At 58.7% G+C, this 20175-nt stretch overlaps 2 protein-coding genes across 2 annotated transcripts; one reads left to right on the forward strand and one right to left on the reverse strand.

Moving 5' to 3' along the window:
- Positions 1–1514: 1514 nt before the first annotated feature.
- Positions 1515–5657, forward strand: DDN (dendrin). The gene is made up of 2 exons (XM_045868366.2): positions 1515–1723; positions 2142–5657. Exons 1-2 carry the CDS (start codon positions 1515–1517, stop codon positions 4051–4053), a joined length of 2121 nt encoding a protein of 706 aa, XP_045724322.1. The 3' UTR covers positions 4054–5657.
- Positions 5658–15487: 9830 nt separating this feature from the next.
- WNT1 (Wnt family member 1) lies at positions 15488–19512 on the reverse strand. Its single transcript, XM_045868379.3, has 4 exons — positions 19363–19512; positions 18409–18662; positions 17445–17710; positions 15488–16941 (listed from the first exon to the last, which is right to left on the reverse strand). Exons 1-4 carry the CDS (start codon positions 19464–19466, stop codon positions 16453–16455), a joined length of 1113 nt encoding a protein of 370 aa, XP_045724335.1. The 5' UTR covers positions 19467–19512; the 3' UTR covers positions 15488–16452.
- Positions 19513–20175: the final 663 nt, after the last annotated feature.

Consider the following 20175-nt stretch of genomic DNA (forward strand, 5'->3'; position numbering starts at 1 on the left):
TCCTGGCCCCATCCTCTTAAAAGGAAGGGTCTGTACCCGAAGGGCTGCATGATCTTCTGCCTCTCCCATTCTCCCCTAAAACCCAACCCATCAGTCTCAAAATCTGAGGATGGAGCAGAAAGAAAGACAAGGGACAAAATTAAAGAGCCTCATAGCCTATTCTTACCTATTCCTCTCAAAAGAGGCAAATTATCCCTTCTTCCTCAGGAACCATTGCCATACACACTCTTCTCCCACCTCCCTGCACCCCTCCCCTCCACTGGAGCTGCTGCCATGGTTGCCAGGCATGGTTGCTAAGTCTCTGCATGGAAGGGTTGGCGTGGGCTGTGCTGCCACCAACATTACCATGGTGAATCAGGGGACACCTGGTATAGGCTTGGGGGGAGGGATCATGGGGATGTAAGCAACACCCTCTGCCCCTGGGACAGAATGAGTGGAAAAGGTGAGCATCTTCAGCACCACTTCAGGTGGGGGCTAAGTGAGCTAGGCATTGTGGTAGTAGTGATGATGGGGAGCTCTACGCTAGGAAACGGGGGCCACTTTTATCATTTCAGTTGCTAGGGGATGGTTTTCCAAGGGAGCACGCCATTCTTCATCCGTTCTGAAAGGGTGCAAATACATAAGTCCCTTAGTCTGTCCTCCATAAGGCTGAGTAGAGCTGTGTGGGCACAGAACAGTATGACCCCCAAATCCTGGCTTCTGGATTGGGGGAGAGAGCCTGCCGCGGGGAGAAGGCTCCATAGGTGCCCAAGGACAAACATCTAGAATAGGAGCGTGGGACAGTTCGGATGGCCAAGACAGACTGCTGTGTCCTACCAGCAGCCCTGGGCTGCAACACTGAGAGGGTAAGGAGTTAAAGGTGTGGGGGTCACCCTGTCTGAGCTTGGGGGAGGCAGCTCTCCCCCAGAGTCACATAAAAGCTGCGTGAAAGCTACCGCCCCCTCCCTCCACCGCATGGAAGCTGGTTACTCATCTCTGCACCCGAACAGTCCCTGCCGCTAAAAATAGACCCCCTGCACCCCAACCCCATGGAAACCAGCAGAGAGTGGCAGGCAGGGACCTTGAGTTCCATTGCCGTCACCTCCTGAAGTCCGAGGCAGGAAGTCAGTGGTGGGGCACCCCGACAAGCAGAAGAGTGAAGGGTTAAAACGACAGGAACGTTGAAGAAATGGGGGTGGGGGAAGGGCACCGTCAGCTTGGCAAAAATAAGTCCCCTGCCCACTCGCGCAGGTCCCATCAGGCTTGGGGGACATGAGCAGTGGGAAGGGGCGCCCAATCCCGGGCCCCAGGGGGCGGCCGTGCACATGGGGGAGGTAGCAGCGCGGTGCCGTCCGCGCCGCACCGTGTCACATGCGCGCGCGCACACACACACAGACAGGCACACACGTGTGCCCGGGTATATATAGTCCCCAGTCTCTGGGCCCGTCGCTCTGCAGTGGGCGCCGGCTCCTCGGGCTGGGAGGGGGCTCTCGGGGCGGGTGGGAGGGTGGGGGGCCGGGGTGGGGTGGGGCAGGATGCTGGATGGCCAGCTATTCTCCGAGGGGCCCGACAGCCCCCGGGAGCCCCAGGATGAGGAGTCTGGCAGCTGCCTCTGGGTGCAGAAATCCAAGCTGCTGGTGATCGAAGTGAAGACTATTTCCTGTCATTATAGTCGCCGCGCCACTCCTCGACAGCCCATGGACTTCCAAGCCAGCCACTGGGCCCGTGGGCCCCAGAGCCGCACGTGAGTGAAGGAGGGGTGACGGGTGACGGGAAGAGAGCGGTGGGGCGGGGAGTGGGGTCCGGACCTCCCCGCAGGCACCAGCCAGTGCTGCTGGCCCCCTTTCTCTTTCCCACGCCTCCCCCTACCGCATCCCGAGGGCTGGGGCCTGACTCTTCCCGCATTGTTTTGGGGGGCAAGAGTGGGTGTGAGAAAGGGCAGGAGGTGAGATGGGGCAGACGCTGTTAAAGTGTGCATGGAGAGATGGTGAGGAGTCCGGCTTCGACTTCAGCCCTAACATATACGCACGTGCACACGGGCACACACTCACACACACCCCTCCACACGGCTGCCCCAGATGGTCTCCAGTGCTCCCAGCTCCCCGGACCTCGGCTCCCTTCCCCCACAAACTGCTCACCTGGGTTCCTGCTCATTGTCCCAGGTGTGGGCCGCGCCCGGGATCCCCTGAGCCGCCGCCCCGCCGTCCCTGGGCCTCCAGGGTGCTGCAGGAGGCGACCAACTGGCGGGCGGGGCCCCCGGCCGAGGCCCGAGCCCGGGAGCAAGAGAAAAGGAAAGCGGCATCGCAGGAGCGGGAGGCCAAGGAGACCGAGCGAAAAAGGCGCAAGGCTGGTGGGGCCCGAAGGAGCCCCCCCGGTCGGCCCCTCCCGGAACCTCGGAACGCCCCTCGGGTGGCCCAGCCTGTAGGGCCCCCAGCTTCCTCACGACCCGAGCGCCTGGGGCCGGCGGGGCGACCGCCCCGTCCATCCGCGCAGCCGCAGAGCGACCCAGGGGCGGCGTGGGCGGGGCCCTGGGGAGGTAGGCGGCCAGGGCCCCCCAGCTACGAGGCTCACCTGCTGCTGAGAAGCGCAGCCGGGACAGCCCTGCGACGACGCTGGGACCGCCCGCCACCCTACGTGGCTCCACCTTCTTACGAAGGCCCCCACAGGACCTTGGGGTCTAAGCGAGGCCCCGAGCCCTCCCAGGCTCCAGCCTCAGCAGCCTCTGCTCCGACTCCGGCCAGGACAGAGGGAGGGTGCACAAAGAAGAGGCTGGATCCTCGGATCTACCGGGACGTCCTCGGGGCTTGGGGTCTCCGACAGGGGCGGGGTCTCTTGGGGGGATCCCCAGGCTGTGGAACAGCCGGGCCGAGGCTGGAGTCCGGCAAGGGGGCCGCGGAGAAAAGCCTGGGGCTGGCCACTGCTGGCCTGAATAGTGGAAGCGACGGCCATCCCCGAGCCAAAGCTGCTGGGAGCCCAGGCACGGAGACAGCTCCCGGGGGGTTGGCCACTGCGACTCCCAGCCCCCCGCGTCCCGCCCCCAGGTCCAGGCCCCATTTCAAGGGCTCCGGGGAAGGGAAAGAAAATAGGGAACGGGGCTGGCTCCCCAAATGCTGGATTCCCTCCCTTAAAAAGCAGCCGCCCCGACATAGCCAGACCCTCCCCAGACCCTGGGCTCCAGGAGGCACGGGGTGGAGAGAGTCCTTAGGTCATAGAGAGGGGGCCGGACCTGAGACCTTGGAGGGTTGGAAGGGGACCCGCCGCGCCCACACCCTGCCCCGCAGTTCCCGCGGCCGTGCTCGGGGAGAAGGCGTCTTTGTCATTGACGCCACGTGCGTGGTGATACGGTCACAGTATGTTCCAACCCCTCGAACCCAGCATGTACAGCTTTTGCCCGATGGGGTGCCGCGCGTCGTGGGGGATGCCCCTAATCAACCGAAGCCCAACAAGGAGGAGGGCGAGGGAGCCGCGGCCTTTCCCCACCCTTGGCAAAAACTGCTCATGAGCAGTCGCCTTTCACACCAGTTCGTTGGGGGGCGCGGGTTCGAAGCCGAGGGCGGGAAGCCCGCGGACTCCTCCTTGGAGGAGCGCGCCTCCCGCATCCTTGGGCTCCCGGTTGGCGAAGTAAACCTTCAGGACGCCCCCACGCCGCCAGGTAGCCCAGAGCGCTCAGCCTCAGGCCCAGCGGCTTCAGGAGGCACGGTCAGTGCCGAGGGCTCGCAGCAAGTGGCGGCGGTCCCACGGCGCGCGGCCGGGGGCTGGGCGCGGACCCCAGGGCCCTACGCCGGGGCCCTGCGGGAAGCCGTATCCCGCATCCGCCGTCACACCGCCCCAGACTCGGACTCGGACGAAGCTGCGGAGCTCAACGTCCACAGCGGCTCTTCTGATGGAAGCGACACAGAAGCCTCGGGCGCCTCCTGGCGAAATGAGCCGCCCCGGCCCGGGGAAGACGGGAAGACAGCCGAGCTGAGCGACAGTATCCGAGAGATTCTAGATGTCATCAGCCGAACGGAGGAGGCCCTCTTCGGGACGAGGGACACTAAGGGGATCCCACAGGGAAATAGGGAGCGGCAGTGACAGGCCCTTTCTTGTATTTGTGTTCCCCACTTTTCCATCCCTGGGCCCACTGGTCCTCTTTCTTCCTCACAGACTTCCTTGTACCCCCTTACCCAGAGTCGTTCCCATACTTGAAATAGAAGCCACCCAAATGAAAGGAAAGGGAACATATGCCAATTCGTGATTTCTTTCTTTCCTTTTCTCCCTCCCTCCCTCCCTTCCTTCCTTCCTTCCTTCCTTCCTTCCTTCCTTCCTTCCTTTCTTTCTTTCTTTCTTTCTTTCTTTCTTTCTTTCTTTTTTTTTCTTTCTCATGACAGGTGAGGATGAGCAGTAGACTTTAATGCCTGCTCCATTCAGGGCACTGGGGGAAGATCTTCAGCAGGGGTTAGATGCACTAGGTGTGGAGCAGAGTAGGTGGCCTAGCCAGGATCAGGCGGAAGGCAGGGATGTTATAGTCATAGGGCAACTTTAGGGCAGGATCTTGGGGCTTGGAGGGAGAAAGTGATGGCGAGGCTTCTGACTGAGGTGACCAGGTGACATAGAGGCCCTTGGCAGAAGAGGAAGGGATCCAGATACAACCAGCAAAACAGGAAGAGGGCTCACTTTGGTGTCACACGCCTTGGGATAAGTTCATCCCTGATGCTTTGGATCCTTGGGGGCGGCTTTTATCTCACCCTCTCCTCCACAGGCCAAGAAAGAGAATTGGGAATAAATGAACAGAGTCTGAGGGTCCCTCAGATGGCTTCATTGTCACCTGCACTCATTCTCCATATTCAAGAGACTGTCCAGGGTTTGCAGAAGATCTGAGCAAATGGGTACGGGCTTCTATCCCAGTCTCTTAGGTTTGGGTGAGGGCTCCTCAAGGCAGAGCAGGATGGTGGCCTTGTCACTGTCCCCGGCCTGTGGTGGTCCGAGCTGGGGAGGGAAGGCAGCCAGTGAATCAGCTTGGGACCTCCTTAGGCCTCCCCCCTTCTCCTCCTCCCCAGTGTTCCTTAGTGATGCTCTGAATCGTTACAACGATTTCCCACCCCGGTGGCATCACTCATCTGAAAGAACCCTGAAAATTTCTTGCATCTCTGCCTCTTCCAGAAACCTTGGCCAGGGAAGGAAGGGGGAGGTTGGTCCCAAAAAGCCTGTAAGTGTGGGGTGTGATACTCGCTGTAGCCACTACGGGGCGCGCGCAGGTCGCGGATTTCCCCGGTAGCTAATTCCCGAGTCCCCCCCCTACCCGGGCACTGCTAGTTAACCAGTTGATACCCAGTTACAGCGCGCGGGTCCCCCGTCTTGCCACCTCCAGCCGTGCGAGGTCGGGGACAGGCCTCTGGCCTTCTAGACCTCTGGAAGCGCGCGGAGCCCCTCTTTGTTACTTACCCATGCCAACCGGCTTGGGACCCAGACACTGAAGTCTTTTTTCTCTCTGATCTTGGACAGTTCTGTCTCTACTTACTAGCCATGTGAATTTGGCCAAATCACTTCACCTCCCTGAGCCTCAGTTTCCTCATCTGTCAAATGGGGGTTTATAAACACCTACCTCGCAGGGTTGTTGTGAGGATTTTATGCGATAATGTATGTAAAGCGCCTTGCACAGTGCCTGGCACACAGTAGGCGCTCAATAAATCTAAGCTTCCCTTTGTCCAATCTTGGCATCTTTTTCCTTTCACCGGCCCAGTCCCTCCCGTGTCCTTCCCCCCAGGGCTCCACTGTTTCTCCCCCCTCGGTGGGGGGCTGGGGGGACTCCTTTCTTTGATGGAAACTCCTGGCTCACCCCTGTCACCCCCAGTCGGACTTTTCCTTCCTTGCCCCCCGCCCCACCCCCGCTGACTCTTCCCACTGCCCTGGCGCACTCCCCCCACCCCCCATTCCGGGCAAGGGCTGAGTCAGCCTGGGTAAATTTAGCCGCCGACACGGCGGGCGCGGGGGCTTCGCCCAGACTCAGTCGCGAAGTCCTGGCCGGCCCGCCTCTGCCCCCATCCCTACCGAGTCACTCCAACTCCCGCTCAGCGCTCAGAGCCCCAGCCCCGTTCTCAAGCCACTTATGATTTTGGTCTTCAGTTATCTTGATGTCACTCCCTACCCTCACCCGGAGAGATCAGACATGTCAGGACGGGTAGGAGAGAGCAGGACAGTTTGGGAGGTCGATGGGCTGGACCCTGCACTGGGGCAGGCTGACCTTGGTTCAGTGTGTGTGTGTGGTGGGGGTGTCCCTTTGGGCTTCTTAACCTGAGGGGAGAGCATTGATCAAAATTACCCTGGAGAGTCCAACCCAGAACCTGCCTGGGACCCACAACATCAGGTTTCAAGTTAGCTCTTGCTGGAGGAAGTAAAAGAAGTGAGGTTCACCTTGGGCAGAGATCAAAGTTTCCTGAGGTCTGCCTACCTTCCACCTGCAAGTCTAACTACTGCCAATTCTAACTACTGAGCATTTACTGAGCACCTGAGAGGAAGCAGGCCCTGAGCTGGGCTCCAGGAAAGAGATGAGTAAGGCCTGCCTGCAATGGGGTGAAGATGAACACTCACCAATAATGATAGTAGTGAGCAGCGAGTGGTAAGTATTATAAGGAGTCAAACAAGGGAGATTGTATGGATTTTGTGAGATCAGGAAAGGCTCCCTGAAGGAGGTGGCATCTGAGATAGAATTTGGGGAAAGGAGTTCCAAGTAGAGGAAAGAGCAAAAATAGTCGTATGGATTGGGGGAAGCCGAGTATGTGTTGGAAATTACCAAACGGTCTGGTTAGACTGGAGTTGAGGGTACATTCTCAGGAGTGGAAACTGAGGACAGGCTGGGGTGAGCCTGGCCCCCTTGGGAGTGTGTGCCTTGGACCTCTGGGCTTGAGAAGAGAACGGACTTGAGGCCAGGAGGAAGACCGAGGAAGGCCAGGGCAGTGGTGAGAGCATCTGCCTGGATTTTGCTACAGCCCGGGGCCTCCAGGCTCTCAGGCTGGAAGAAGAGGTGAGCCGTATGCGTAGTGGAGGGGCCGGTCCTGTGGAGGGAGACCCCATCATACAGCCAAAGACTCTGTGAGGTGGAACACTCAGGAGGTCAGTTTCTAAGAGTTCACCCACACTACTACCATTATCGGAAAAATAGGGTAGTGTTGTGTTTAGAGCATGGACTCTGGGGCCTGGCAGCATGGGTTTAGATCTTGCCTCTACCTCACACTAGCTGTGTGACCTTGGGCAAATTACTCAATCTCTCTGTGTCTTAGTGTCCTTAGTTATAAGATGGGGTTATGAATAGTGCTTTTTTCCTAGGCTTGTTGGGAGGACTAAATGATTCAATATGAAAAGCACTTAGAACAATGCCTGGTACATAATAAAGGATATACAAGTGTTAAGCTCTGATTATTATTTCTCTCTAGAGCTATTTCATTAGTATTGGGGGCATAAGAACAGGAGGCTGGGGGAAAGAAGTAGAGGTTGGGGAAGAAGAACAACAGGCAGCTGAGGCCAGGTCAAGAAGAGAAGGGAGCCCCGGGGTGGAGACACAGTCCCTTGAAAGGGTGGAGGATGTACAGGGAGGATTTGGGCAGTTAGGGTGCCAGGCAACACACCCTGCTTCCCCAGGACTTCCTTCGTCTTTGCCTAAGGGTGGAGTCAGCACTGGCTGCTAAAGATCTGGGGAGACAGGGACAGAGAGAAGGGGAGGGGTGACTGCAGGTCTGGGGGCCAGCCCTTGGTGAGCCATATCTCAGACTGGCCCTGCATGGCACTGTGGGTGGGAGGCTGGAGGCTCCCTGCTGCGAAAATGACTTCTAAATCTGGCTGTGTCTGCCAGCTGGCCAGCCTCGAGTCGGAGGCCACAACCACCCCCAACCCTGGGACAGCCTCCCGGGTCAGGTGTAGGGAGAGCAGACGCAGGAGGGCGTGGTCAGGATGGGGTAGCATCTCTCAGGTTAGCACAGGCCACTACCCTCCCAACAGCCCGGTTCTTCCCAGGGAAGCCCTTCTCTGTCCCAAATGGGGCCGGGTTAATATGGCTTCAGAGGGTCTAAGGGCCCCATCTCCTTTTGGACTCTCATGAGAGCCCTGGGACTTCCCTAGATCAGCCACAAATGGGCAACAGAGAACCAGGCCGTAAGTCTGGGACTTTAGGGGATTCGGGGTGAGGAGTGTGTATATGGGGTGTGAGGAGGAGAGGACCAGGAGAGACGGCTAGACATGAATACGCAGGGAGTGGGCAAAGTGTGTCTATAGAGAAGGGTGAGCATTCCCTCAGTTACTCATCTGGTCACTCCTTCATTAAACTTGTATGCCAGGCTCCAGGGACACACAAGAGACTCAGACAGGGCTCCTATTTTCAGGGAGTGTCCAATCCAGGGTGTGTGTGAGACAGGGGAAGGGATATGGGAGAGGAAACCCACAAAATCATTACAGTCAGTGCAGGCTGTGCAACATAATATATGTTAATGAAGGCATTCCTGAGGATCTAGGCAAGCATGTAAGAAGGAGCAGTTCCCCAACTGTGAGTTACTTCTGGGGAGTAGGAGGTGAGTCACTGAGGGTGCACTTGTTGTGAAGGAAGGCTCAGTCTGGATATTGTCCCCTTGCCTGTATGCCTTGCTTGGCAAGGAGTGGGCTTCCTCCCTTAAAGCCCCTGACACTACATAGCTTTGGAGGAGTCCTTTTAAAGAAGAATTGCTTCATCCATCCGTCTCTCCATCCATGCATGCCTCCATCCTTTTGTTCATCCATGCATGCATCCGCCCATCTATATATCCCACCTATCCATTTATCCATCCATCTACCAACCCCTCTGTCATCCATCCATCCATCCATTTATCCATCCATTCGTTCATCCACTTATTCATCCATCCATCCATCTCTTTCTTCTCTCTCTCTCTTTTTTTTTTAAAGATTTTGTTTATTTATTTGAGAGAGAGAATGAGATAGAGAGAGCATGAGAGTGGGGAGGGTCAGGGGGAGAAGCAGACTCCCCGCCGAGCAGGGAGCCCGATGCGGGACTCGATCCCGGGACTCCAGGATCATGACCTGAGCCGAAGGCAGTCGCTTACCCAACTGAGCCACCCAGGCGCCCCATCTCTTTCTTCTCTTAATGATGACATATGATGTGCCTAGCTCAGTGCTGCAAGGAATGCCAAGATCAACAAAACACAGAGCCCATGTCCTCAGGAAGGTAGAAGCCTAGAAAGAGGATAAGTAACTTATGCAGATAACCTTCCACGGGACAGCCAGTATGTGCTGTTAACCAAAGCCCTGCCAAGAAGCTGCTTCAGGAGGCAAGGCCATTTTGCCAAGGGAAATTAGAAGAGCTTAATGGAGGGAGGGACATTCCAGATGGGTTTCAACAGGGGGAGATGGGGAAGATGTGCATTCCAGGGTGTGGGCAAAGGTAGAGAGGTGGGAAAGCACAAAGCCTTCACAGGGAACAGAGGCCCTGGGGAATGCAGAGGTGCGGGATCCTAGAATGAAGTGTGTGAGCCAAATCATGAAGCGCCTCTGGAAAGCAAGGATAAAAGTTGGAGATTTAGTGAAAGGAATTGAGGAAGGGAAGAGGGAAGTTTTTGAGCTGCTAATGTCCCCATTGCCTCCTCAACACCTATATCATTGTTTTCTCTACTGACTGATTATGACCTTTGTTGGTCTTTTTAGGCTGTAGAATCCCCTGCTGGACCATGAGCTACTCAAGGTAGCGCCTTTGGTTTAGCTCTGTATCCCCTACAAGCTTGGCCCGGAGCAGGCGCTCGGCAAATGCTAGCAGAAGGTGGGAACAAATGGTAAAACTGCGTAACAGGAACACTGGTACAGCAACGCAGCCTCAGATATACAGGAGGAGAGGGGGCTGCGGCCTGGTGTTCCCACCCCCCAGCATAGGGAAGAACCCCGCTTTCTTTGCCCGAGTCTCTTCAGGAGCTTCTCCAAGAGGCACCACAAGGTGGCGCCGTTCCAACTGTAGCGCTGCATTCTGCCAAGGTCCTTAAAATGTTTGCAGTTGGAGGAGTGCCCATCCAAGAACTGTCCCTGGATGGTCTAGACACTTCCTTCCAGCAAGTGCTGAGACAGAATAAAAAGGCTGAGTGCAGCTATGGGAAAGAAGAGCCAACATACCCCCAGCTCCAATGTAAGAACTGGCCTCATCTATCCATCCATTCGCCGGACAGTACCTACTATGTGTCAGGTACAGTGTTAGGCTCTTGGAAAAACAACAGTGACCAAGACATAGTCCCTGTCCTCAAAGAGCTCAGTTAGAGTCCTAATCAAAAACCAAATCTTCTTTTGCCTGCTTTCTCTCTCTTTTACACACACATACACACACAGATGCACACACACACCTGTTCCCAAGGCCAATTCCCTTGACCTGGGAAGCCATCTCCACGTGAAATCTACTCTCCAGCACTGCCCACCCCCTCCAAATCCACGTTTCTCCCTAAGGTTGCTGCATGGCCACATAGATGTTCCTTCCTGGGGTGACTCCTCTTGCCTTATCCGAGCTCCCTGACCAGCCCTTTCCTAGTCTCTCTTCCAACCTCCCCCATCATACCCACAGCCATGCCGCCAGCTCTGGAGGCTCTAGGGACCTCCTGAGAGTATGCCTGGTATGGATTAGGGCCTCCCAATCTTCTACAACTCTGGAGGCTACAGGAACATGAAGGTGGATCCACAGAAAGGCCCTATGAGACCCTGGTGTCACCAGCCCAGAGATGAGGAGTTGCAGAGTCCAGAAAACCAAAATCTCAGAAACATGCCCCTCTAGGGCCTGGGGGCTCTGCCAGCCAAACCTGTCCCCAGACAGGCTGCCTTCCTTTTCTCATCTACTTTGGGGGGACCAGGCTTCTCCCTAGCTCCAATTCCATAATGGTGGCTGTGGGAGACACTGGTTGGGAGGTGAAGCATTGTGGGACATTGTCCACTTTCCCAACATGCTCTAGGGCCCAACTTAGCCCTTGGCGGGTTTGGGAGAAGAGAGGAGGGAGGGTTGGTGCTGAGAGTGGGAGCCGGGCCCATCGAGGTCCCGGGAGTGAATGCGGCATTGTTGGCCAGGCCAGAGTCACAGATAATTACCTCAATTAGTGACAATGGGAGAGTAATAAATACAGGCTTAGTGTCTCCTACCCCACCAGGGCTCCGAAGATTAATCCAGGCTGACGGGCGGGCCCTGAAAGGCGTGATGGACAATTCATTAAACTCCCCAAATGCCGCACAACCTGGGCGTGAAGGCTGAGTTAGCCCCCTGGGGGCTGCGCCTTTGTCCTGATTGTGTGTCTCCGCCGCAGCCGAGCCGGGCAGCCCCCAGAGAGCGGGGAGGTGAGTGGGGCTCCCCCAGCCCGGCCAGGCGGCGGGAGGATTAGGCCTCGGTCCGGCCCTGGTTGCCCTGGCACACCAGCCCGGCCGGGCTGGAATGTCCGTGGGGGGGAGCAGGCCGAGCGGAGGGGCGGGGCCGACAAGGTGGGGTAAGGGGGGCACACAAAACCGGGGGCAGGAGGAGTTAATTAGACGCCAGCCGAGGAGGGCGAGGGGCCACAATAGGGCCGAGGGGCCGCCAGGGACGGCCCCTTCACTTCCGAGGATTAATAGGGAGGAGGGAGAGGGGAGGGGTTCAGCCTTGGGGGAGGAGAGCTGGAAGCTTCCCAGGGTGGCACTGCCCCCTTTTGCCCAGCTTGGCACCTACTTGGCAAGTGGCTGGGAAGCAGGAGGCTCTGGCAGCCTGGACAGGTGCCCCCCAGGATCCCACAGAGTGGCTCTTTCTTCCTGGCATGGTGCCCGCGTTGGGAGATGACTGGGCAGCGAGGAGAAGAAGGACCCGTCATTTATCGGGGGACTAGTGGGAGCAGAAATGTTTGAGGGCCCTGGTTCTCAACATCCCCCACCTCCGCCAACCTGCTCTGAGGCAGAACCAGGAGCCTAGAGCTTTACCCTTCCTGGTGAGCCTGCCAAGTTCAAGCCCAGCAGTCCCTAGGGAGGGCCGGCGCTGATGTGAGCACATGGGAGGGAGTCGGGCCTGCTGTGAGTGCACGCACGTACGCGTGCACACGCTTGTGTGCGTAGGTGTGCTTGGGCACGCGGCCTGGGGCTCAGCAGGCCCAGCAAATGCCCGTTGAATGGACCTCGGCTTTGCTGAGAGTAAGCGAGTGTGAGAAAGAAGTGGTGCTGAGCTGCACTGTGACCCAGGCTGGCGTTGGGCCCTCTCCTTCTGAGGTCCCCGCCGAGGCCGGCAGGGGAGGGAGGGATGGAACCCCACCTCTGAGCAGATGAGCCAGTGTCCAGGAGAAATGAAGTGGTGGTGGTTCCTTCCCTTTGAAAAGGGCAAAAAAAAAAAAAAAAAAAAAAAGTGCAGTAGCCTCTCGGAAGCCCCACTTCCTCCTGGGCCCCAGGAGCAGGGCAGCCCTGGCCCCTCCCTAGGAGCCACCGCACCCTATCCCCTCCCGGGGAATGACAAGGGAGCGAGTTGGCGGCAGTTCCCCGGGCATATTTATAACCTGCTGCTCGCTCACCAGCGTCTGCTTTTAGCCCAGACGGGGGAGGGGGCAGGGGGGTGGTCTGTCTCATGCTGGGCGCCCCGGCTGGGTGTGGAAAGAGTGAGTAAGGGTGAGTGGTGGGCAGCTCTGTATGGATATTCCTGCTCACACCACAGCCAAACAGCTTATTTTCTCATTTTGTTATTTTTCTCCCTCTGGCCTGGAGAGGAGGACTGAGCCAGCCTGGGGGGGGGGGTGCCTAGACCCTGGGGTATTTGCAGCCCCACTGACAGGGTTTTTCCAGGGTGCGTGTGGCAGGCTGTGTGTGGTGCCAGCTCGCTGCCCCCCTGGGGATTGTGCAGGTCTGCCCTCTTGGTCCTCTCAGCTTTTCCGCTCCCCCCAGGATATTTCAGGACTAGCGCCTCCCTCGCTCGCTGAGGCCACCCGTGTGTCCGGGGTCCCTGACAGCCTCAGGTCCCCCTGGCTGTGTGGCACCCGGCACCTGAAGCTCGGAGGTGGGTGGAAGGATAACCTGGGCGGATGGGGCAGAGCCGGGGCGTCGGGTCCATTCCTGCCAGCGCTGTCCTATGGCGACCTCCCTAGGCCCAGCCCTCCGTGACGATGGCCCAGGTGATCAGAACATCAAAAGGATTAGCTTCGGGGGCACCCGGGTGGCTCAGTCAGTTAAGCGTCTGCCTTTGGCTCAGGTCAGGATCCCAGGGTCCTGGGATAGAGCCGGTGTTGGGCTCCCTGCTCAGCAGGAAGCCTGCTTCTCTCTCTCCCTTTACCCCTCCTCCCTGCTCATGCTCTCTCTCTTAAATAGATAAATAAATAAATAAATAAATAAATAAACAAACAAACTTTAAAAAAAATTAGCTTCTACGTAATGCTTTGTAGATCCTATCTCCGTTTGCTTGTCCCCCCCGTTTTTCTTAGTGCATGGCCCCTCAAGGGCCCAGCCTTATTCTGCACTTCCCTACCCACTGTGAAGTCCCAGCCCCTGGAAGTGAAGGGCCTCCATGCAGCGGGCTTAAACCTCATGGGTGTGCAGACAGCTTTACACTTCACTGAGCCTTCACTTCGCTCCCCTATTACTCTGACAGTATGTGTCGATGTGCTTGATTCCCTGGCCACACCATAAGCTCCTCCAAGTGGGCACTAGCTCATACAGCCCTGTACCCCAGCGTCTGGCATATGCCTGGTGCAGAAGACATGTCGGCAAATGTTCAAATGACCCTAGTTTTCATAAACGTGATCTCATCTGAACCTCCTCACTTTCCGGAAGGAGAAGATTCGGTACTGACAACCATCCCTGTTTAATAGACAAGGTAACTGAGGTTGAGAAAACAACAGATTTGGTAAAAGTCTAATTAGGACCAGAACAGGATTCATTGCTCCCCTTTACCCTTCCTCCAGCTCCTATGTGTCAGTTCGACTCAGAGGCCCCAGCTTCTGGGCCTGAAAACTGATACCAGTTCCAGCTCTTGGATTTAGGAGTCAGGTGAGAGTGGTCGGGGACAACGGCCAACCCCTCAGCTCCCCAGCCGCTGCTTCTCCCCAACTCTGGGCATTGTCCAGCAGGGGCCAAGGCCCCTTTCCGGCCTCTGGCAGCCCATTAGTTTCTTGCTTTGGTAGCTGGGGATCTAATAATTCATTGAATTATAGACTGGATATTCTCTGCAGGGGGTTCTTTACTGGAAACCCAAGGCTTATGAGGTGTCTTCTACTCTGGATCAATAAGTTTTCTATTCCTCTCCCTCCACTGCCCATCAGAGCTGAGCTGGTGCTGGCTTGGCAGATGGAGAGAAAGGGAAAGGGATGTCCGTTGCAGGGTTGAGCAGCTCCTGGCTCCACTCCCCTACCCCCACACATACCCCAAAGGCCAACAGGGGTCAGAGTTCACATATCCAGGGAGAGGTGGGAGGCAGCAACAACAGTAAAAGAGTCCTGGGGAGAGTGGGAAATTCTCCAGTCGTCTGGGATCAGTTGTTGCCCTTAGGGGGTGGGGTGCTTCATAGCTCCCCCTGCCTTTTAGGTCCTCCCCTGGGGGAAAGTGTTAGGATTAGGGATAGGCATTAGAGCTTAGGAAGGGGTTAGTGTTTGTCTGAAGTTAGGGTTAAGGCTAAGGTTAGACCTAGACCTAGGGATGGGGAGAGGATTAGGGTTAGAGATAGGTTTAGGGTGTGGGCAGGATTAGTACTCCTGCCCACTCCGATGAATGTGCGCATTGGAAGTATCTGTGTTATTAGTAACAGTCCTCTTTCAGGCTCTTTATGGGAATGGCTAACTTAATGGTTCGGTTATGGACCATACTTGGGTTTCCTTTTGGTTACATCAGTTTAAGCCCTAGCCTCTGTTTGGTTACATCAGTTTAAGCCCTAGCCTCTGTTTGGTTTCCGGCCCTCCAGCTCCCTTCTGCTCCCCAACCATCATCCCTGAGATTTTGGGTCCAGGACTAGAACCCATCATGTTACCTAGATCCTCCCGAGCCCAGGTTTGGGAGCTGGAGTCCTAATAAGGTGTTTCCTTGTCTTGGGGAGGGACGTGCCTTCCCCACCGCCCCATGCCCTGACCACAGGTGAAGCAAATAGGCTTCAGGGACCAAAAGCTCTACAGCAACACCTTTTCTGCTTGGATTTCTCTTTCTTCTTTGGTTTCTTCTCACAACACGGTCATGGCTATCACTCAGTTGTGGCTATTTTCACAACTCCAGATGGGAAAGGCAGGCTCAGAGCTTGTTTGTCTGTTTGTTTAATCCCCATTTAGCAAGGGATGAAACTGAGGCAGTTTGGACTTGCCCGATATCACACAGCCAGTTGGTGTTCGAATAGGAAGAAGAATCCTGCAGGGTCTCTTGGCTCCTGACTAGGTTCTTTTGGAGACCTGGATCCCCAGTGGCCTCATTAAGGTCATCCAAGGGTCAGAACCTTAGGGTCCTCTTGCAGGGCCAGGACACCAGTCCCCCAACAACATATCCTATTTGTTTAAGAGAAGTAAGCAATGGTGTGTTCTGGGTTCAAGGAAAAGCCACCAAGTCATCGATAAAAATAGAGATTTTATTCTGCAGAGGAAGATACTACATTGGTGGGGGCAAGGAGCCACTAATAGCTACAATGCAAGGAAATACTGATTCCGGTAGGCAACAGCATCCTTGAGAAATTGGAGAGGAGAAGAGGGAGCAAAAAAGGCTGGAGAGCAAAAGGAGAGAAGAAGGGAGAGGAGTGGGGTGGGGTGGGGTGGAAGTGGTCTCTGCAAGCCAGGCTGGAACCCAGCACAATAAATAGTTTTATTTACAACAACCAAACTCGTGGCTTTGTATCCACGATTCAGTGCAAATTATTTACACACTGATGAGGAGGCAGGACAGGAAGGGGTAGGAGGTGCCCGAGGGAGGCATGGCTCACAGCTGTTCAGTGGCTCCATGACAGAGGCTGGGAGAATGGGGGTATTTCGGCTGGGTCCCCCAACCTCATTTTCCACATCACCACAGCTGCCCTTTCACCCTGGCACCTCCTGGTTCGGCTGCAGGTGGGGAGGAGAAAGGCCCCGATGCCCAGGTGTGTGTTCAGGGTCTGAGCCCTTGGCAGGAGAATGGGAAGGGCACGAGCGGACCTGGAGAAAAACTGAGGATAAAGGCGAGGGAGAGAGGCAAGGAGGTCACCGGCGCGGTGGAGGAGGCCGAGCCACACGGTCAGCAGCTGACCCCCACGGGGGAGGGAACGAATCCTTCTCTCACCTCGGGGCCAAGCAGGGGGCAGTGCAACAAGGGGTCTCCCGGGACAGGGAGGGAGGTAGGTCCGGGGCAGGTCCGTCAGGATGGCAAGAGGGTTCGTGCCGGCCCAGGCAAGTGGTTTCAGGAGTCCGCAGGCAGGAGGAGGTGGGAGAAATGATGGCGGACGCAGGAATCCCGCCGAGCGTGGCTGGAGGGGCCGGGTGGGGGCGTGTGCGGCACTGTTTGGAGGTGCGCGAGAGGAGCGCGCTCCCGGGCGCGAGCGCGCGCGGGCTTTCACAGACACTCGTGCAGTACGCGCGTGTGCGTGCAGTTGCGGCAGCTGACGTGGCAGCACCAGTGGAAGGTGCAGTTGCAGCGCTCGGTGACGCGCTGTGTGCGCGTGCGGTGGCCGCGGCCACAGCAGAGCAGCTCGCAGCCGTCCAGCGCGGGCGACGAGCTGTTGCAGGCGCGCCCCGCCGTGCCGGCCGTCCCCAAGCGTCCGCTGTACGTGCAGAAATTGGGCGATTTCTCAAAGTAGACCAGGTCGTGGGGGGAGGGCGGCTTGTGCGCGGGGTCTTCGGGCTCCAGGCGCAGCAGTTCTGCCCGCGAGGCGCGGTTGCTGCCGCGGTTGCCGTAGAGGACGCGCGAGGCGCCGTCGAATCGGTCGCGCAGCACGTCGCCCACGGCGCGCAGCGTGGGCAGCCGCATCCAGCACGTGCGCACCGTGCACGAGCCCGACATCCCGTGGCACTTGCACTCCTGGCGCATCTCGGAGAACACGGTCTGGGAGGAAGCGGGGGGGGGGGGGGAGGGAAGAAAGGGTGTCCCAGGGTGGTCACAGCCAGAGCCACCATCCCAGATACCGCCTCCTCCCGGACCCTGCCAGGACCTCCGCGAAGGCGGAAGGGAGGAAGGGGAAGGGAGGCGCGAAATGTCGCGCAGAGATCTGGACACCGGGCCCGACTCTCCTCCACGCCGGACAGTGGCCCCGGCCTCCAAGCCTCGTTTCTTTTCAGTGATTACAACGGAGGGGCTGTAGGCGATACATTCCACGGGTTGCCTGACTCCTAACCTCTCCAGTTCTCCCTGCCCTCCGCCACTCTCTTCCATTCTCTGCCTTCCCTTCCAAACCCCCAGCACCCTCTGGACGTCCTCTCCTGGTTCCCTGCCCCGACGCCTGGCCTTATCACCGTCTGTTACTGCCCAGATTCGAGGTCAGCCCCTGCTCGGGGCCTCGGAGATCCCTGCCACTCCGCTTGCAGGCAGAGCCCCTGAAGCGCGCTCACCGTGCGGCCCGCCTCGTTGTTGTGGAGGTTCATGAGGAAGCGCAGGTCCCGCCCCTTCTCCCCGGAGTCCACAAACTCCCTGCCGAAGAGGCGGCCGAAGTCGATGTTGTCGCTGCAGCCCCCCCAGTGCCAATCGGGGCCCCCAGGCCCCCGCCGCCTGTAGTCGCACGTGCAGGACTCGATGGAGCCCTCTGAGCAGGAGCGTGCCACTGAATGCGTAACCCCGGCGGAGGTGATGGCGAAGATAAATGCCGTTTCTCGACAGCCTGTGAGGGAAGGGAGCTAACGATGAGCGAGGAGGTAACGCGGGGGTGCGGCCAGCCTCCTCTGTGGAGGGTTCGGGACCCTTGAGTCCGGTGCCCCGACTGCGCCCTTGGAGTCCTGGGAGCCAGGCGGCCGGCTGTGCTGGGAAGCTGGTCTCCTAGAGAAAGCACGTGCGTGGGCACGCAGCCCTGTCCACGCTTGTAATCACGCGCTCCCGAGACTCAGGGCGCACTTGGCTCCTCAGTGGAAGTGGGGCAGCTCCAGAGAGATAAACCGAAAAGAGGGGAGCGGAAGAACTCTACACTGTCAAAATCTCTCCGCAGCCCAAACTTTCGGCCCGTGTGTCGGCGATGGGAGCCTTGCTGGGCTTGGAGGCGAGACACTCTCGCAGAGATCCGCTGCCCGGGCGCCTTTGAGAGGGGCCGGGAAAGCGGTGGCCAGCCAGCGTCCACGACTTAGGACTCGCTTTTGCCCGGGCAGTGGCGCAGAAAAGCTAAGCTCTGCGCCCAAGGTGCACGGCTTGAAAACGCCTGGTAGAACGAGTCTGGCCCAGAGCTGGCGCTGGGCGTGAAGCTCTTGGCGGGTTGATCGTGTAACCCTGCGGGCGCCGGGGACATTTTCCCTGCGCTCGCCCGCCCCTGCCCTGCGGGTGACCCTGCGTTCCCCTGGTCCCGGAAACGTCGCTTTCCTGGGTACCCACCTCGGTTGACGATCTTGCCGAAGAGGTGGGGCCCCGAAGCCGTGGGACAGTTCCAGCGGCGGTTGCGGAACTGCCACTTGCACTCTCGCACCGCGCTCTGCAGCCCCCCGCTCACGCTGTGCAGGATCCCCGGGTTCTGGCGGATCAGCCTCCGCTGTTTGCGGCTCAGCAGCTGAAGACTGGGCTCGAGCACCAGTTGTAGACTCTTGGAGTCGGTCAGCAGGTTCGTGGAGGAGGCTACGTTCACGATGCCCCTGGTGAGATGCATGATAGGAGCTCAAGCTCTGGAATGGGGACCTGCACCCTAAGCAAAAAGGTCGTGTCTATCCCGCCCTCTTCCTGGGGCTATTTGCCTGAGAGAGCCGCAGGAGATCAGTAATGAGGTAAAGACTCCGGGCTCCCTGGCTCAGTAGTTTGAAAGGAATGGGCGTCCAGAGTTTTGTGCAGGGCCACTCGGGGCCCTGGGTCTGGGGACTGGACAGGGGAGGCATGGGAAACCTGAAGACCAGATGTCCACCTTGGCTCTGAGAGGCTGCTTCCGGGCGGCTCTGGCCTGGAGTCCATGCCCACCCAAGGCGTGAAATGCATAGGAGTCCCACCCTCTTCTTGCCTCCTTTCTGAGCGCCAGCCTGGCCCTTCGCTTGCCGAGGCAGGGAAACCTGTGGTGTGGCTACCACCGTGAGGCTGGGTTTGGGGCTCACGGGCGAAGGGCGGTGCTAGATGGGAATGGGCTCCCTGCCTGGAGTATCGTGGGCCGCCGCGGGCGGACCATTCACCCCACCTCATCCGAACTAGATTCTCTGGAGCAGCTGCGCTCCAGAGCGCCCCTCGGTGTCTCGCAGCAAGTCAGTGCGGTGGAGGGAGCGGACGGATCCCAGAGCGTGGGAGCTGGCTGGGGCTGGCCCCTGGCTCTGCGCCCCGGGACCAGTGGCGACCCCGCACCAGCTCACTTACCACCATCGGCCACTGCTGTTGGCGGCCAGGGCTGCGGGCAGGGCGGCCAGCGCCAGCAAGAGCGTAGCAGAAACCCAGCCGGGCAGCAGCGCCCAGTGCCCCATGGCCTGCCCGGCCTCGCCTGCTCTGTGCTGAAGTCGGGGCGGCTTTGGCTGCTGCCCGCGACGGTGGGACGGGACGCGGCGGTGGAGGCAGTGGCGAGAGTTCGCAGTCTGGCTCTAACAGCCCTGGGGGCGGGCGGCGGGCAGCATGGCTCGCGGTCCCAGCTGGTGGGCTGAGGCAGCCACGGCGGGCGGCACCGCCTCTTATAGTTGCGGCGCTGGCTGAAGTGACGATAGGAGGCTGCCCCGCCGGGCCGCACTGTGGCACCAGGGCGCACCGGTCAGGGGCGCAGACAATGGGCAGCGAGCGGGGCCGTGGCTCCCGCCCGTCTGAGGCGAGCGCTGACGGGAGGGCCGTCGGGGCTCACCCCCGCCCCCTGCCCGGTGGCTCCCGCCTCCGGGCCTGCACTGGCCGCCGACCCCTCCCCTTGGGACGCCCTCCCACGCGCGCCCGCCTCACTCCTCCTCGCGTCCGGAGCCCGTCGGGGACCAGCGTCCGCCAGGGGGCGCGGCGATAGTGTGCTACGGGGAGAGCCGGCCAGGAGCCCCGCCGCCTCGCCACCACCGGCCGTGGGGCTGTCCCCTCGACGTCAGCCCGGGCCTCCGCTGGCGTCCCCTCTCTCCCCACTCCTGAGTAGAGGAAGGCAAGGAAAGCTGTCGTTCTGGGCGGCGACTCCGGGGAGACGCCTCCTTCCCAGGAAACTCCGCCCCG

The sequence above is a fragment of the Mirounga angustirostris genome, unplaced genomic scaffold (assembly GCF_029215605.1).
Source record: "Mirounga angustirostris isolate CCGP_5_RB_7025 unplaced genomic scaffold, mMirAng1.0.hap1 SCAF_5, whole genome shotgun sequence".
NCBI classification, from domain to species: Eukaryota; Metazoa; Chordata; class Mammalia; order Carnivora; family Phocidae; genus Mirounga; species Mirounga angustirostris.

What these genes read in the sequence shown, in the direction of transcription:
- DDN (XM_045868366.2), top strand. Translation starts at nt 1,515, where the DNA reads ATGCTGGATGGCCAGCTATTCTCCGAGGGGCCCGACAGCCCCCGGGAG. An exon ending in CGTGGGCCCCAGAGCCGCAC is followed by an intron (nt 1,724 to 2,141) that starts GTGAGTGAAGGA and finishes TCATTGTCCCAG; the next exon opens with GTGTGGGCCGCGCCCGGGAT.
- WNT1 (XM_045868379.3), bottom strand. Translation starts at nt 19,466, where the DNA reads ATGGGGCACTGGGCGCTGCTGCCCGGCTGGGTTTCTGCTACGCTCTTG. An exon ending in CGGCAAGATCGTCAACCGAG is followed by an intron (nt 17,711 to 18,408) that starts GTGGGTACCCAG and finishes CTTCCCTCACAG; the next exon opens with GCTGTCGAGAAACGGCATTT. An exon ending in ACAACGAGGCGGGCCGCACG is followed by an intron (nt 16,942 to 17,444) that starts GTGAGCGCGCTT and finishes GCTTCCTCCCAG; the next exon opens with ACCGTGTTCTCCGAGATGCG.